General features: G+C 42.8%; 1 protein-coding gene across 5 annotated transcripts in view; it reads left to right on the forward strand.

The window, feature by feature from the left end:
* Positions 1–18,427, forward strand: part of NOS1 (nitric oxide synthase 1) — a 460,601-nt gene that overhangs the window by 267,844 nt on the left and 174,330 nt on the right. For all 5 annotated transcript variants that reach the window (XM_063964335.1, XM_063964332.1, XM_063964336.1 and 2 more), the window contains exon 2: positions 17,286–18,408. In XM_063964335.1, coding sequence (XP_063820405.1) covers positions 17,714–18,408 — 695 coding nt within the window. In that variant the 5' untranslated portion in view covers positions 17,286–17,713. The remainder of the gene's footprint in view (positions 1–17,285; positions 18,409–18,427) is intronic.

Here is an 18,427-nt window from a genome sequence, read left to right on the forward strand (position 1 = left end):
GGGCATTAATCAGAGAGGCAGCACAGAGACCAAAGGTAACCTGAAGAGGTGCAGAAATCCACAGCAGAGACTGGTGTATCTGCACATGTGACCACAATAAGCCATACACTCCATAGAGTTGGGTTTTATGGAAAAGTGGCCAGAAAAAAGCCATTACTTAGTGTTAAAATTAAGAAGGTACGTTTTGAGTTTGCCAAAAGGCATGTGGACGACTCCCCAAATGTATGGAGGAAGGTTCTCTGGTCAGATGAAACTAAAATTTAACTTTTCGGAAACCAAGGAAAACTCTATGTCTGGCGCAAACCCCACACATCCCATCACCCCAAGAACACCATCCCCACAGTGAAACATGGTGGTGGCAGCATCATGCTGTGGGGATGTTTTTCAGCAGCAGGGACTAGGAAACTGTTTCGAGTCGAGGGAAAGATGGATTGTGCTAAATACAGGGATATTCTTAAGCAAAACCTGTTTCAGTCTGCCTGTGATTTGAGACTGGGACGGAGGTTCACCTCCCAGCAGGACAATGACCTGAAGCATACTGCTAAAGCAACACTCGAGTGGTTTAAGGGGAAACATTTAAATGTGTTGGAATGGCCTAGTCAAAACCCAGATCTCAATCCAATTGAGAATCTGTGGTCAGACTTGAAGATTGCTGTTCACAAGCGGAAACCATCCAACATGAAGGAGCTGGAGCAGTTTTGCCTTGAGGGATGGGCAAAAATCCCAGTGGCAAATTGTGGCAAGCTCATAGAGGCTTATCCAAAGCGACTTGCAGCTGTAATTGCTGCAAAAGGTGGCACTACAAAGTATTGACTTTAGGGGGGTGAATAGTTATGCACACTGAAGGTTTCTGTTATTTTGTCCTATTTGCTGTTTGCTTCACAATAAAAAAAAAAAAATCAATCTTCAAAGTTGTAGGCATGTTCTGTGAATGAAAAGATGCAAACCTTCAAACAATTCATTTTAATTCCAGGTTGTGAGGCAATAAAACATGAAAAATGCAAAGGGGGGTGAATAGCAAAGCACTGTAAGTATGAAGCATTCTTTGTGTTAAATGAGTGTATTGAAGCATAAAGTGATTTTTAAACATGAGTTTTAAATCACTGTTCCAGCAGTTTTAGCGTTTTTCATAAATGGTTGTGTTTCAAATGTGTGCAACCAATCATCAGTCATCATCATCAGTCTGCAACTTGTACTAGGATTGTAGTTGCCCATTTCAGTAATTTGTGACTACAAGGCCACACCAGGGTCTCACTGTACTTTGATTCCATCTGCATGCACATTTCAGCCACCTATATAAATGCAGATGCGAGTCCGGCATATGTCTGAAATTTTACACACAGTGAGAGAGAATCTGCAAATTGCGTTTTATCTCTGACTCTGAATAAGTCTCACAATCTGTAACACTGCAGAAATGTATTTTAAGGAGTTACAGTGAAACAAAGATGAAGAGAATACATTCAATCTTACATCAAGGGACGGGACTATCTAGAGAACCAGGGTCCTGTGTGTCATATATTCCATATTATATCTTAGGTATGCATCCTGACCTCGGGCGACACACAGCCAAAGCTCTACATGCGAAACAGCTTGAGATCAGAAAGCACCCAAATGTATCAAATGTTCTAGGTGAGAATTATTTAGCTATATACAAGTTCCTCAAGAAGCTCTGTGTTCTGTCCAAGCCATAACAATGCATTTTGGTCATAACACAAAAATATATACTCTTTCCATGCTATCATTTTGTTTTACTGCTTTAGACAGGGCACCTACCTTCTGTGAATTTATCTTTGCAAGGTTTGGCTAAACTTAGGCCTAATTCCGATCTGACCGCAGCAGCAAATTTGTTAACTAACGGGCAAAATCATGTGCACTGCGGGTGGAGGGGCAGATATAACATGTGCAGCGAGAGTTAGATTTGGGTGGGGTGTGTTCAAACTGAAATCTAAATTGCAGTGTAAAAATAAGGCAGCCAGTATTTACCCTGCACAGAAGCAGAATCACCCACCCAAATCTATCTCTCTCTGCGCCAGAGGCAGAACTCTGGGAGGCAACGGAGTCATCTGCCGCCGGGCTCCTGCTCTGAAGGGGGGCACCTCTCCTCCCATTCTGTGACATCATTGAATTAAGGCCCTCATTCTGAGTTGTTCGCTCGCTAGCTGCTTTTAGCAGCATTGCACACGCTAAGCCGCCGCCCTCTGGGAGTGTATCTTAGCATAGCAGAATTGCGAACGAAAAAATAGCAGAATTGCGAATAGAAATTTCTTAGCAGTTTCTGAGTAGCTTGAGACTTACTCCTACACTGCGATCAGTTCAGTCAGTTTAGTTCCTGGTTTGACGTCACAAACACACCCAGCGTTCGCCCAGACACTCCCCCGTTTCTTCAGACACTCCCACGTTTTTTCCAGAAACGCCAGCGTTTTTCCGCACACTCCCAGAAAATGGCCAGTTTCCGCCCAGAAACACCCACTTCCTGTCAATCACACTACGATCACCAGAACGATGAAAAAGCTTTATTATGCCGTGAGTAAAATACCTAACTTTTGTGTAAAATAAATAAGCGCATGCGCTCTGCGAACCTTGCGCAGTAAGCGACTAATCGCAGTATAGCGAAAATTGGCAACGAGCGAACAACTCGGAATGACCCCCTAAGTTAATTGATAGCTGCTACTGTCTTTTCAGTGGCCGACTTCCTCACTGGTCCCTGTACCTTACAAATCACACTCTCTTTATTATACACATTTTGCAAGTGTCACACCCAGGATTAGAAACCACAACCTATTACACTGGAAGCAGACACCTTACTAATGAAGCTGTTTGTTCCTGTATAGCAGGGGTGGGGAACCTTTTTACCACCGAGGGCCATTCGGATATTTATAAAATCCTTCGGGGGCCATACAAAAATTCTCAACTTAAAAAATGACCCTGCCCCTCCAGTAGGTCTGCCCCTTAGAGGTGCTGTGTGTGCGCGCCGGAGGCGCGCACGCGCCCCAAAAATGGGTGTGGCCAGTTAAAATGGGACGTGATACACATATGCCCCCAATAGTGCGGTGCCAGATCCACAATTGCCCCCACAGTGCCAGGTATACAAATGCCCCCCACAGTTCCAGGTATACAAATGCCCCTCACAGTGCCAGGTATACAGATGCCCCCACAGTGCCAGGTGTACAAATGCCCCCCACAGTGCCAGGTATACAAATGCCCCCACAGTGCCAGGTATACAGAATCCCCCACAGTGCCAGGTATACAAATGCCCCCCACAGTGCCAGGTATACAAATGCCCTCACAGTGCCAGGTATACAAATGCCCCCCACAGTGCCAGGTATACAGATGCCCCCACAGTGCCAGGTATACAGATGCCCCCAGAGTGCCAGGTATACAGATGCCCCCACAGTGCCAGGTATACAGATGCCCCCACAGTGCCAGGTGTACAAATGCCCCCCACAGTGCCAGGTATACAGATGCACCTACAGTGCCAGGTATACAAATGCCCCCCACAGTGCCAGGTATACAGATGCCCCCACAGTGCCAGGTATACAAATGCCCCCCACAGTGCCAGGTATACAGATGCCCCCACAGTGCCAGGTATGCAGATGCCCCCACAGTACCAGGTATACAGATGCCCCCACAGTGCCAGGTATACAAATTCCCCTCACAGTGCCAGGTATACAGATGCCCCCACAGTGCCAGGTATACAGATGCCCCCACAGTGCCAGGTATGCAGATGCCCCCACAGTGCCAGGTATACAGATGCCCCCACAGTGCCAGGTATACAAATGCCCCCCACAGTGCCAGGTATACAAATGCCCCCCACAGTGCCAGGTATGCAGATGCCCTCCCCCCTCCCCTCCGTGCTGCTTACCTTGGGACACGGAGGAGAGCACGGCTGTCGGGTCAGGGCAGGGAGGAGAGCGCGGCTATGTCAGGCTGCGGCGGCGTGTACTACTTCAAACCAGCCGCCGGTTCGAGAGCCAATCAGAGCTCGCGGACCGGCAGCCGCGGCTCCTGATTGGCTGCCGGTCCGCGAGCTCTGATTGGCTCACGGACCGGCGGCTGGTTTGAAGTAATACACGCCGCCGCAGCCGCACGAGAGCCGCGCTCTCCTCCGTCTCCCTGTTCTGACAGCTGAGACACGCTGCCGCCGGACTGAGCGGCAGCGTGTCTCACTGACACCAACTGGTGGGCCGGACCAAACGGCTTCGCGGGCCGTATACGGCCCGCGGGCCGGAGGTTCCCCATCCCTGCTGTATAGGAAATATGAGAATTTGAACTATATGAAGATACTTCTCTGACAATTACACGTAACTTCATATAGTTAGCATTGTCATGCTTCCTGTACAGGAGCAAATAGCTCCATCAGTAAAGTGTCTGCTGTTAGTGTAATAGGTCATGGGTTCTAATCCTGGGTATGACTGCTAAGAAATGTGTGATTTAAAATAAAAGACAATTAAATGTATAAATACAGTATATACATTTATTTCAGAACACTCCATACACACACACACACACACACACACATTTATCTTGATATAGGAAATAGGGGGGCACCAATATTTATCTTGCCTCCGGGCAACTGGGATGAACTTACACCACTGCTTTGCGCGTTATATCTGCCCCAACTGCAGGGCATATGGTTTTGCCCATTAGCTTACAAATTTGCTGCAGCTGATCTGAATTACCACCCTTGTCACTTATTTGAATCTGTCTGCTTGGGCTGCTAAAGTCATTCAAACTGTTCAAGATTTGTACTTAGCCAATAGGTTATGGTATAATAGGTCAATCAAAAGGTCAAGAGTGTCTAGGTCGTCGCCAAATGGTTGACATGCACAAGATCGACATGGTCAAAAGGTTGACACGGAAATAGTCGATACATGAAAAGGTTGACATGAGTTTTTCATGTTTTTTTGGTGTAAGATTTTACCGTACAGCACGTGGAACCCCAATCAGTCTGCCACATTCCTACGCATTCTTTGGGCAAGGTTCTTCGCCCCGCTGCTGCTGAGCTCGGCACAGGTTACTATTCCCAATCATCATCCACGTGGATGGTAAAGTATCAAAAAAACAAACAAACTTGTGTTAACCATATGTTGTGTCAACCATTTGAACTTGTTGACAATATGCATGTCAACCATTTGGTGTCGACCTATTGACTGACGACCTTTAAACTGTAGACCTACCATCCGGATACCAATTTTAACACTGCAAATGGCTCTCCTACATAGGGTCGGACTGGCCCACAGGGGTACAGGGGAACCCCCGGTGGACCCTACTGCCTGGAGGCCCACCCCTTCCTCTAGAGATCAGATTCCAGATTGTGCACTTGAATAATTTATTATACATGTGTTACATTGTACTGCACAGGACAATGGTGTATTTACTACAGTGCATTAATCTGGTACATTATCATGCATGCGCTAGCAGTGTTTACTAAATATACTTATCAAGGGGCCCAGACCATGCACTTACTAATGGTTAGCTAAACCTCTAACCAACGGTCCCTACCACTGCATCCCCCAGATGGGGCCTTCATACTCGAGTCCGACACTGCTCCCACATATTTTATTCCCTACAACTGTCTCAATTCTGGAAACAAGCTATACTGTACCTCCTCCACTGGAGTTAATAATTAGCAAAATGATATATAATTATCTGATGGAGGCGTTAAGTTGCTGATCTTCTACCTCTCCAAATTCGCCACTGAAGAAATGGTTTAGTTGGCATGTCTATTCTATTGAGGGTTTGCATGCTACATATTGAATATTGCAATTATGATATACAGTATTCTCTTTTTGAGAAAATATGTGTATGGAATGGAAGTGTATCTTTTGCCTGATATTTCTGTGTCCTCTTTCCCAGTTTTTTTCCTTTCTGTATCCAGTGTCGGACTGGGGTATGAAGGGCCCACCGGGGGAATGCAGGGATAGGGGCCCATACTTAGGGGTTTGGCCAGCCTACAAAGGGGGTGTGGCCAGCCTCCACAGAGGCTTGAAAGGCACAATAGTCTTGTGCAGTGTAATGCAACATATCTACCATGTGTAATACAAGTGCACAGTCTGGAACCTGATCCCTAGAGGAAGGAGTGGACCATCAGATATTGGGACCCACGGGTGGTTTCCTCTGTACCCCTGTGGGCCAGTCCGACCCTGTCTGTATCCCACATTTTTGTTTAAAAATAAATAATAAAAACTATTGCTCAAAAATAAAAAAGGAGCCTTAGAGGCATAAAATCGAATTGTTGGCTTTTAGACCTGACAATCGGAATTTGTTATTTCCGCTATTTGCCTGTCCCTGTGATGTGTAAAGTGAAATGATTGCAAAAGCAATTTTTTCACTTCTAACTTCGGGAGCTGGGGCCGTTCTGCGCATGTGCTGCTGCCATTGCTGGGGAGGGTTCTGGATGTTTGGGGGGGGCTATGCCGCAGATATTCAATGATAAAAAGGCCCTTTGTGCATTATATTTGCACAAGTGAGCTGCTGTTAGATCATTGCGGGGTGCATCATATCACATATGAAACGAAAAAGTTATTTTGGATCAGAATTTTCAGTGTTTCTCTTTGAATTGACACTGTTTAATCATGGCACTTTGTAAAACAGAGTAATCAAAACATAAGACCTACTTTTTCTTAATACCTTCCTTGCTAGAAAAGATCTGGTACATTCAAAGATAATTAAATAATCTCTTCTTTCTCAAGTCAACACATGCATTTAAAAATAAATACTTGGGAAACATAAAAAGCTTTGAATAAAAAACTAACAAGCAGAATAAAAATAACGTTTGCTTTGTTGCTCAAAAGAAGATATACAAAAAGCTGCCATTCTCCTTCATACAATATAAATAGAAGACACTGAAAGTGGCATATGCAGACTGAAATATCTATATGCCTTAACCTATTGGCTGCCGCACCTCCTAAAAACACAGTGTCATTTACAAAGCACAAATGACCGAGGCACAATACAATTGAGATACGATATGCCTTGCCAAGTTCTAACGAGGACCATCTATGCTCTAGTTTTGTGGAGCAGTGCAAAAATAAGATTTCATTATGCTGAGTGAGATTACTCAGACAAGATAAAGGGGTTATAGAGTCAGGGATGTTCCTTGGTATGCAGAAAAGAGCATGGTCTTTTTCACTCCACTTGGTGAAGATCAGTTCCTATCCTGTTGTTTAATGCAGTGGTTCTCAAACTCGGTCCTCAGGACCCCCACGGTTCACGTTTTCCATGTCACCCAGCAGGTGCACTGTTTATCACCAACTGTCACATTTTAAAAATCTAAGTTGACCTGCAAAACATGAACCGTGTGGGGTCCTGAGGACCGAGTTTGAGAACCTGTGGTTTAATGGATTGGATTTTGCATCCATATATTGCAGTTCTATGTGCACTCAGGGCAATGTAAATGAAAGCGTCACACAAGAAGCAGTGCAGCATAAAATAATATATCACTTCCATGATTAACCCTACACTGCTGACACTGGTTCTATGAGACCTAGTCATTCTGATTGTTGTTCAATCTGGTCGAATTTCAGAGACGGAGCAATAATCTTTTAAGTTAACGTAACGTGTTTGACTCAATTAAAGGGGTGGGCCACCTACACCCATGGCTACAAATACACGGTGGTTTGTGCTACACAAGGTCTGTGTTTTTGTCTTTGAAGCATCATGATGAAATAAGCATGAGTGACTTGGTTTTCTGTACCCAGTGTCGGAATGTGGTCAGAGCGTAGTTTTAAAGAGAACAATTTATGGAGTCTTTAATGGGCATTTATCTTAAGATACAATTAAAAAAATTAAAAGATTAGCTGTATTTGTTGTTCATGTCGAGGGACCTGCTGGGTTAGCCCCAGGAACAACATAACACTTTTTTTTTCAGGGGGGGGGGGGGCACAGAGGAGGGGAGGGGTGCTGCAAGGGAACCCTGCAGTCTAAGGTGCCTGGCAGAGGAGGGGGCGCTGCAGGAGGACCCAGGAAATAATGTCCCGTAATTATATATGTGTGTGTGTGTGTGTGTGTGTGTGTGTGTGTGTGTGTGTGTGTGTGTGTGTGTGTGTGTACTGTATATAAAATATCTCCTTTTTTCGGGAGAACACAGAGGAGACAAGTGTGCTGCAGAGGGGAAAATTCTCACTTTCCAAAAGACTGTCTTCTCAAAAATACCTGTTTTTCGGAAGTGATCATTTTCTGATGGGTTAATGAAAACTGAAAAAATTGTGAGAGAATACAGTGAAAATTAAAAATTCTCATTGCACAAATTGAGTTTATTATATACAGGTAAATATCGAGAAGTTTTACCTTTACATACTACAACTTACGGTTGAGATATGACATACCCATCTCAGCTCTAAATCTGTCTACACAATTTAAGCCTTGCAATACAATACAATTTAACAGGAGTAGTTGCTGCTAATTGCAAATTAGTCCCATTGTGTTTAGGTTCATATTATTTATTTATTTATGTATGTATTTATTTATTTATTTATTTATTACCAGATATTTATATAGCGCAGCACTTTACAGAGCATATTTGGCCATTCACATCAGTCCCTGCCCCAGTGGAGGTTACAGTCTATATTCCTTATCACATTTTACACGTACACACATTCATGCTAGGGTTAATTTTGTTGGGAGTTTGGGAAGAGTATATTTTTGGAGTGTGGGAAGAGTCTGTAGTACTCGGAGGAAAGCCACGTAAGCATGGAAAGAATGTACAAACTCCACATAGTAAGAGCCATGGTGGGAATTGAACCCATGACCTTAGTGCTGTGAGGCAGTAATGCTAACCTTTATACCATCCGTACTGCCCCAATGTTTTCGTACATAGGTGTGTCGCTTGGCCTTGTTTTGGCTCAACTTTACATGAAAACATAGTAACTGGGCTGCAGAAAAATGGCAGCAGGTGCTCTGGACTCATGAATCAAAATTGAACATATTTGGCTGTGACTGAAGGGAGGTTTTTTCAGCAAAGAGCAGTACAAAAATGTCTGCTGGCAAGGTGGAGGTTCCTTGCAAGTTTGGTGCTCCATTTCAGCAAATGTAATTGGGGATTTGGTCAGGATCAATGGTGTTCTCAATGCTGAGAAATACAACCAGGTGCTTGTCCATCATGCAGTACTATCAGGGAGGCATCTGATTGGCTACAAATATATTCTGCAGCAGTACATCGACCCCACACAAACAGCCAAAGAAGAACAAGGAGTCCTGGAAGTGATGATATGGCCCGACAGAGCCCTGATCGCAACATCGTTGAGTCTATCTGGGATTTCATAAAGAGACAGAAGGATTTTGATCAAGCCTACATCCACAGAGATTTGTGGTTAGTTCTCCAAGATGATTGGAACAACCTCCCTGCCAAATTCCTTCACAATCTGTGTGCAAGTGTACCTAGAAGAATTGATGCTGTTTTGAAGGCAAAGGGTGGTCACACCAAATATTGATTTGATTTAGATTTCTCTTCTGTTCAGCACTATAGGCTCTCCTGTCAACTCTTTTGTCTTGTTCACATCATGCTGTCTATGACTTGTACATTTCAGTCTGGATCTATACTGCACTAATCATAGACAGCATTCTGTGCATAAAACATACGAGTAGGCAGGAGAGCCTATAGTCCTCTGTGGGGGGAAGAGGAAGCTGATTATGTCTATCGGGCATGTTTATTAATATGATTTTTACTAAAATAAAGTGAAAACATTTGGTTTCACACCCTTTTTACATTATTTTGTATCACAAAAATGTACTAATAGACGATTAGAAAAGAATTCGCAAAATTCTCCTCCAAGCACTTAATACCGCATTTTTTTATTAAGCAGATTGCATTTTTTATTTTTGTAATGGGAAATGTGATCTGCTAAAATGTATTAAACTATAAATTGTTAAAAAAAAATATTGGAGGGAGCCCTGTGATAATAACACCATCTTCAGATATATACAGTCTCTCCATTCTGTAGATTTGATTATGCTATTTTTGCTGCCAGGGAGAAAGCTTCCCTGGGCCCCAGTCTCCCCCTCACCACCTCCCTCCATTTGAGTTTAGAAAAAGCAGCAGAACTGCAAATACTTATAAACCCCCCACCTGTACCTACCCACCCCAGAATCAGAAGCAAGTTGTCAGGTATGAGGTATAGGGTGGCCACCATTAGCAGGCTTTTATGTGCCCCGATCATCCAGTCAAGTACTCTTTGGTCCTGGAAGCTCTGCAATTACATTAACAGTCTAAGTAAATACAGATAACAATAGTGAAAGCAGGAAGACAGATTTGCCAGGACAGAGCTTTCTCACCAGCACTGATCCTGTGTGTAAATATTGATACATCTTCTCCAGCGTTAATTTGAATTATAGCATTGCAAGTTTAAACATTAAGGGGGTGATTCCAAGTTGATCGCAGCAGGAAATTTTTTAGCAGTTGGGCAAAACCATGTGCACTGCAGGCAGAGCCAGCCCTAACCAATATGATGCCCTAGGCAAGATTTTGGCTGGTGCCCCCTAGCACTGCTGCTAGTTCTGCAGGAGATGCCTGGCATGAGTAAGCTGGCAGCTCTGCTAACGTCGGGCGCCTTTTATTTATGAAGATGCATCATATTATTTGCATTACTATGCGGCTAGGATGCACAAGCAGCTTCTGCTGATTAAAATGATATGCAGCATGCCTATATTCTGTGTGCGACTGCGGCTACATTACAGTGATTTCAAGGAATACACTGCAACGTAGCATTTTGTATGCAGATACAGCCGCAGTCACACACAGAATATAGGCATGCCGCATATCATTTTAATCAGCAGAAGCTGCTGGTGCCCCTAAGCATACCAAATGCCCTAGGCATTTGCCTAGTTTGCCTATGCCTAAGGCCGGCTCTGACTGCAGGGGAGGCAGATATAACATGTGCAGAGAGAGATAGATTTGGGTGTGGTGAGTTCAATCTGCAATCTAAATTGCAGTGTAAAAATAAAGCAGCCAGTATTTACCCTGCACAGAAACAAAATAACCCACCCAAATCTAATTCTCTCTGCAAATGTTATATTTGCAGTGCACATGGTTTTGCCCAACTGCTAAAAAATTTCCTGCTGATATGCTTCATCCAATAAAAGAGCAGAACTACTGTAAACTGTGTATATACATATGTAATAAGAATGTATATTGTCAATCACACAAAGCATACAATAGAATATACAGTAAGTGCAGTACTGATGTATATAGACAAAGTATTTATATAAATACAGTCAAACTGTGATAATTATGGTTTTTAACTGTGTGTCAGTTTGAATTACACAGACAGCGGATATCTCTTTTTTTTGTAACCTATGTAAAATGTGGGAAAGTATATGTGTCCAGATATGACAGGGGCTGATATACTGTATAGTCCACCAGGAGCAAACTTGACTGCTCACATAATGCAGCAAGGATATTAGGGGTGTTACTGGAGTATGGAGGGGGGAGTATTCTGATTATTATCAACACAGGGAAATTGCTGAATACTTTACCGTACATACTCAGACAGATTTGTGGCAAATGGTAGTGTATTACATGTAATATTACATACTGTATACTACATTTTATAGCTCAGAGGAAATTCAATATACTTTAATGTGTCAGTAATATGTTCATGCTGTGCCAATCTTAGCTTTATAACTTTGCATAGAAAACTTTCCTCTTATAAACCTTGAGTCTGTTTCCGTCTGGTGAGGGCCCACACATGTTGGGCTTACAGCCTACGTAAAAGGGAAAAGTGTGAATATACAGCCAGCTATGAGTCCTGCAGCGCATTCATATAAACAATATGTTTTCTCTCTCCCCTTGTGCGGAAACTCATCTCCAGCTAGAACAAACTCATTCTGATGTACTGTTCAAACCCATTTCCACTTGTGATTGTAACCGAGAGCACAATAAGTGCAGTGCCTGGCACGTCGCTGCCCAATTTGCAACATGCCGAAACAATGAATATACTGAACAGCTCTTGTACAGGGGAGATAGAGAAAATTATTAGGAGCTATACAAGAAATCAGGAAACCTGCAACACTATAACATAGGAATCTACCGTTTTCTTACATTGCATGGTGATGTTTATAGCAGAATTACAGTAAGGATAATGCACTTCCCCTGTATATCTTCTCTGCATGTACAACGTCTGTCAGAGAGATGAGGAAGGAAATACACATAATAACACACAGTAAAGTAACTTTTATGTGTTGCTGGCTGTCATTCTGCCATCACTTGTCATCCAGGCACAACAGATATGTAAAACAAGTCTTCTATTCAGTCTGCACTAATATTGCATTAATGCAGGCTGTAGGTAAAAGTAGTCAAGGCAAGGGATAACGAGAGATTGGATACATTTTTTTTGAAGCATCTTAAAATAGAAAAGGGCATATTTCAGGCAATATTTATCCAGTGAAGGTGACGGGACTGGAAGAGATTGGATATGAGGAGTCAAGTGTGACACCAAGTCAGTAAGCTTAGGAGACAGAGTAATTGTGGTGTTATTGATGGTGAGGGAGATTAGAGGGGAAATAGTAACTGAGATGATGGAAGATGATAAACACTCTTTTAAACATGTAGAGCTATAGGTAGTGATGGGTCATCCATTTGGAGATAGCAGATAATCAGTTGGTAGCACAAGTTTTGTAGTACAGAAGGGGAGAGGTCAGGGGAGAAGGGGTATATTCAGGTTTAATCAATGTAGATGTGGTGTATCCAATAAGCTTCTCCAACATGACATCATTTTCTGTCTGCTTCATGCTTCCATGAAACAGCATCATGCGTGACTTGCGACTCAGCATGTATATGACAGCAGCCAGGGGTGCTGAGAGGTGGAGAAGCAAGTTGATGAGGAGGAGTAGCCACACTCCCACGACAACAGCCCATTTAGCAGGTGATGCGCAATGTAAAGAAGCTTTTCACAACAAGTTATGGCCACACCCCTACATGCTTCGCCATGCCCCATGGTACCAAGGCTAGATAGTGCTCCTGGTGGCCAAAGCAGCAGTGACCCGGCTTTCCATGCAAACACTCATATCTACCACCCTGGTTTCTACACTAAAAAATAGACCCATTCCCACTTATCTGAACCCCATGTAGATTTGAAACAGGTTTAAGGATCTAAATTATAGGGGTTACTATTTGGTTCTGCAGGGCTGCTATGTGAGCTTCCTCTGTGATTTTCCTCTGGCCAGCAGTGAAAGAAGTTTAAGCATAGTGCTCTAACCTGGCGAGAAATCCAGTAAAACCTGTACAGCTTCTCTGGACCCTCTGTTATAGGTAAGGTACAACCATCCTGAGATGGCGTTACTTTGCGGCAAAAAACACTTGATGAATCGCAGGCCCCATACCGGTTTATGGAGATGGGGGTAAGCGCTGATTTCTTGGGTGTAAATACTTGAATGAAGAGGTACAGTATCCATTATCTGGGGAAAATGCCGTCTCAGAGTATTGGCTGATAATAGTTTGTAAAGAAAGAAGCAGAGTCAAAGATGATTGGCAGGACACTAGCACTTGGCAAAATTGAGGGATGGATCCGAAGAACTACAGTACTATTGGCTAGTGAAGTTATTCATTTGAAAGCTATTTGGCTCTTTCCAGTCAGCAGGTATTTTCAGTAAATGTAGAGGTAGACTTTATAGTTCTTTTCTTGTTATTACATTTCTCTTTTGAAATTTAGTTCTGCTTTAATATCTGCATATATCTAATTAATTTCAAAGAATTTGCCTCACTTTTCATGCATACAGTATATGATGGGAGCAGAGAAAAGTTTACAACCATATTTCGGTTCCTAATTCAGACACCTCTGCAGGTTTTGCTTGCTGAAATTGGATGCCCTTAGATCTGAGATTTCATCTCCTCAGCCATTGATTCAACCTGCTATTTATATTACTCTCTTATCTCTTATATTATATCTTATCTTGTTAGATTGTTCGGAATACTTTAATTCCCTGCCTGTCTCTGTCACCCTGAAGATCACCAGGTCATTCTGAAGTTGTCTGTGCTATGCCACTTAATAAAAAAATGTGTAACACACAGGCATCCATATTTTTTATGGAGTGCCGTATTAGTGTCTGGGAGCAATTAGGTAAGAGTTCATAGCTGAATAAATCTTATTCTTAGTAACACTAAAACTAATTAATTATCTTTAAATACATGTATTTTGACTGATTTTAGATTTAAATTTTGCAATGAGATGCTTAATATGCCAAGTGTCCACAATTCATAATATCCCACACAGTAGTGCCCCTAATTCAAAATATTCTACAAAGTAGTTCCACCAATTCATAATATGCCACACAGTAGTGCCACCAATTGATAAAATACCACACAGTAATGTGCCAATAGATAATATATACCACATCTTAATTCCACAATTGATAATATGCCACACCATAATGCCCCCATTGGTTATGTGCCACACCATAATGCCCCCAACTGGTAATATGATACACAGTGTAACCGCTATAAGTAGGGTAGAAGAGCAATAGTAAAATATTGAATATATTGTGTTATATATGTGCTTTATTGAAATTTTCCTTGTACGGCACTATGGATGCTTAGTATCGTCATGTAAATAAAAGTAATGGAAAATACAAATTATACAAATTGGAGGCTTTGACAGTAGCTGTTAACTGTTAATTCTCCCATGAGGAAGAGGTTTAGATGGGAATATGAAAGGTTTTAGCGCAGATTGGAAGTACAGTATATTTTTTAAGACTGATGGGTTGGAAGAAAATGTGGTTGGGAGAGGTGTAGAGCTTAAGGGCCCCATACACTACAGCGACATGTCGGACCCACTAGCCACATAAGATGTCCCTTGAACTGCCCGGCAGCTTCCCGGGCGGCAGCATTGCATACGATACATCGTATCCGGGCCTTTTGCATACAATGTATCATATGCGATCCCAGCCATGCCTGTGGGATCTGAGATATCTTTAGTGCAGCATTTCCAATCTAGGGGCTCCAATGCGATGCTCACAGGACCGTGCATTGGATCGGATTGGAAGTAAAGCACATGCAATTTGTCTGTTTTCATCCAATTTATGGGCCCGAAACGTCGGAATCGGATGAAATCGGGCATTATCGTACTAGTGTCAGTGTCAGATAGGGCACAAAGAGCCCACCAAGGGAATACAGTGGGAGGGACCAATGCTTAAAGGATGTGGCCAACCACCAATCTGTGGTCCTGCCCCATCAAGAAACTGACTATCCAATAGAGTAACAATGTAATATTCCAGCGTACAATCTGGAACCTGATCCATAAGGAAGGGGAAGGGGCTGTCAGAGGAGAAATCTTGGTGAGAGTGAGAGGTAGTTAACACAGAGGAGGCTAGACACATGTCAGAGACAGATCATTAAATCTACACTAAAAGGTCTACAGTCTGTAGGTCGAATACTAAGGCTACAGCCACAAATAGCGGCCAAGCGGGTCCCGCTGAACGGGACTTGCTTTGCCGGGAGGGGGATTTTGTGTGCACACGGATCCTGTTCTGCGGGATCCCGCAAAACAGGGTCCGGCCAGTGACACACAGGTTTTCAATGGAACACAGCCGCACTGTGTGAACACATACATTGAAATGTATTTGTTCACATTGAAATCCCGCCGTCCTGTCATCCGGCCCGACCGAAGCATGCTGTGGCGGCGGGACTGCCGCACATGTGTGGGCGCCTGCCCATGTGCAGTCTCCTTGTGGCCAAGCGGTTCTCGCTGAATGGGACCCGCTTGGCCGCTATATGTGGCCCTACCCTAATAGTTGATATACATCAGGTCGACAGGGTCAGAAGGTTGACATGACAATTGTCGACACACATATAGTCAACAAACTTTTTTTTCAACTTATTCATACTTTACCATCCACATGGAGTATGAGTGGGAATAGTAACCTTGCCCGAAGCATGGGAGCAAAATGAGCCATGCGAGGGGATGCAGTATACTTACTAATGGGGCTTTTTTTTGTGGCAGAAAAGTGTCAAAACACCCAAGAAAAACAAAAAAAATTGTGTTGACCATTTCCATGTCAGCCTTTTGACCCTGTCGACCTTTTCTGAAATCTGCCTATGCCATGTTGACCTTTTGAATCTGATGACCTTTTGACCCTGTTAACCTAATGCATGTTGACCAGTAGTGGTCAACCTATTAAATGTAGACCTTTTAGTGTAGATCTAATGACCCACACCCATTTTTTATGAAAAGGAGGAACAATAAGGGAGTTGAATAACTCTGTTCTAGATTACTGCTCTGGGAAATCAATGATAATGGAGCAGAAATTTCTCATTCACTTTCTTTATACAGTGCAAAGAGTGACAGTATTAGCTTCCAGGGAAATGCAAGAAAGAACTCCCAATATATTGTTGTTGGTTAACATGTTTCTTTTTTGTTAAATTAGTCTTTAAGCTGATTTACAGACCATTTTACTTCTGCTAGGCATGGTTGCTCATATCAATAATGGTTGTAAAGAAAAGACCATTCTGTCTTTGTTTCCAATAATATCACTAAGCCCTGTCCTTACCCTGATTTCCTCCATGAGCATCTAACCCCAGTCAAATTCTACCTTCTAACCTTTTGCCCCATCCTAGCCTCCCACGGAAAACTGTAACCTTTCGTTTGTAGTCTTACTGTTGACTCTCCCTGCTAACCAGGTCCTAACACTACCCTCTGCATTTAATCCAGTTTGGTCCAAATTTGGGCTACAACCAGGTGCTCAGAGAGGCATATATACAGTGGTGAATAGGGGAGAACAAAAAGGCTATGAGTGGCAATCAAGAGATGAACAATGAAGAAGCAGGATGTATCCATCTGTCATAAAGTGCAAATGATTACAGCAATTCCCCACATGCAAATGCTCTGGTGAGCAAGCATCTCAATATGCGATACTTCTAATTATTGTGTCACCGGAAATTCTTTGTATACACTCTGTAGTACATACTGTACATGTGTCCAGGCGGTACTGCAGGTGTCTAGTCCCTGCAAACAGCAGACTATTACATATTCCAGTAGATGCTTTAAAAACAGAGAACCATTTATTGTACGTATATATTTAAACTTTGCCTTCTACCTCTACACAATTCTAGCTGCTGCACGTAAACTGCTGGTCTGTCTGGAACAGTATAGTGCCTATACCCTGTGTTATATTTCATTTTATGTTATAAGTTTAACATTTTCCTTACTGTAGGATTTTTACCTGCATAATTTATTTATTTATTTAAATAGCACATCTGAAAATTAAATAACACAATAACTTTAAGATTTAAGATTAATACCTGTGAGCAGCTATTGAGATCAGAGTGTAATGAAGAAAATGTTGTATCTTTTCAGCTACCACAAATCCAGATGGAGACTGGACGTACAATTTCAAGGATGCCTGAGAATTAAGATGCTAAGCTACCTTTAAATGAACTGTTATTAAGCGCCTGCCAGACTTCTAACGACAGAGCAGAGGTTTGTTTGGATTCCGTGTTACCTGGGAAACATCAGAATTATAGGCTGCTTGCACAGCAAGTTTCCTGAAAATAGGACCAAAGCATGAGATAGGTGAAGTGACGCAAAGTTCATCTGAGATCCAGAGCCAGTTCTCCCCAGCTGAAAATTTTTACAGGGCTCATTAAACATCTAAGGAACCAGCTTGTTTGACAACCTCAGTTTCAAAAAGACTCTCACACTGCTCTTGTTATTTTTAGGTAAAGCAATTGACATAACCTTTTCACAGATTCATTGATTCTTCACATACTGAGAAGAGCATTGTCATGGAGGAATATGACTTCAATGTTAAACAGCTGCAACCGAATGTCATATCGGTGCGCCTCTTTAAGCGAAAAGTGGGTGGGCTGGGGTTTCTTGTCAAGCAACGAAGGAGCAACCCTCCTGTGATCATTTCTGACATAATTCGAGGTGGCGCAGCAGAGCAGAGTGGGCTGGTGCAGGTAGGTGACATTATATTGGCAGTGAATGATAGGCCACTTGTAGATGCCAGCTATGAAACTGCCCTGGAAACACTACGCCGTGTTGCTTCAGAGACATTTGCGGTGCTCATTCTTAGAGGCCCAGAGGGTTTCACAACACACTTGGAAACCACCTTTTCTGGAGATGGAACACCTAAGACTATTAGAGTCACCAGACCTCTGTGCCCCAAGTCTAAATCAAGCGACTTTTCAAGTCAGAGCCTGTATAGCAAAGAGCAACAAAATATGGTGGACAGTGCCACAAGTTCAGCTGGCTCTTCTTGGCAGGAAGTCCACCAGCTTCTTCACTTAAATGGGCTGGATGGAGTCCAAGGAGATGACATCAGTATAAGTCCTTGCCTTAATGGGGGAGCAGAAAGCAATGACATACTGAAAGAAATTGAACCTGTAGTGAATCTGCTACAGAATGCCCAGAAGGAGGTAAATGGAGATAGTCATCATCAGGTAGAAAAGAGGGATGCAGAGGTTCAAGCAGAAAGGTAAGACATAACTTTTAAG

This window comes from Pseudophryne corroboree, chromosome 1, assembly GCF_028390025.1.
Source record: "Pseudophryne corroboree isolate aPseCor3 chromosome 1, aPseCor3.hap2, whole genome shotgun sequence".
Classification (NCBI taxonomy): domain Eukaryota; kingdom Metazoa; phylum Chordata; class Amphibia; order Anura; family Myobatrachidae; genus Pseudophryne; species Pseudophryne corroboree.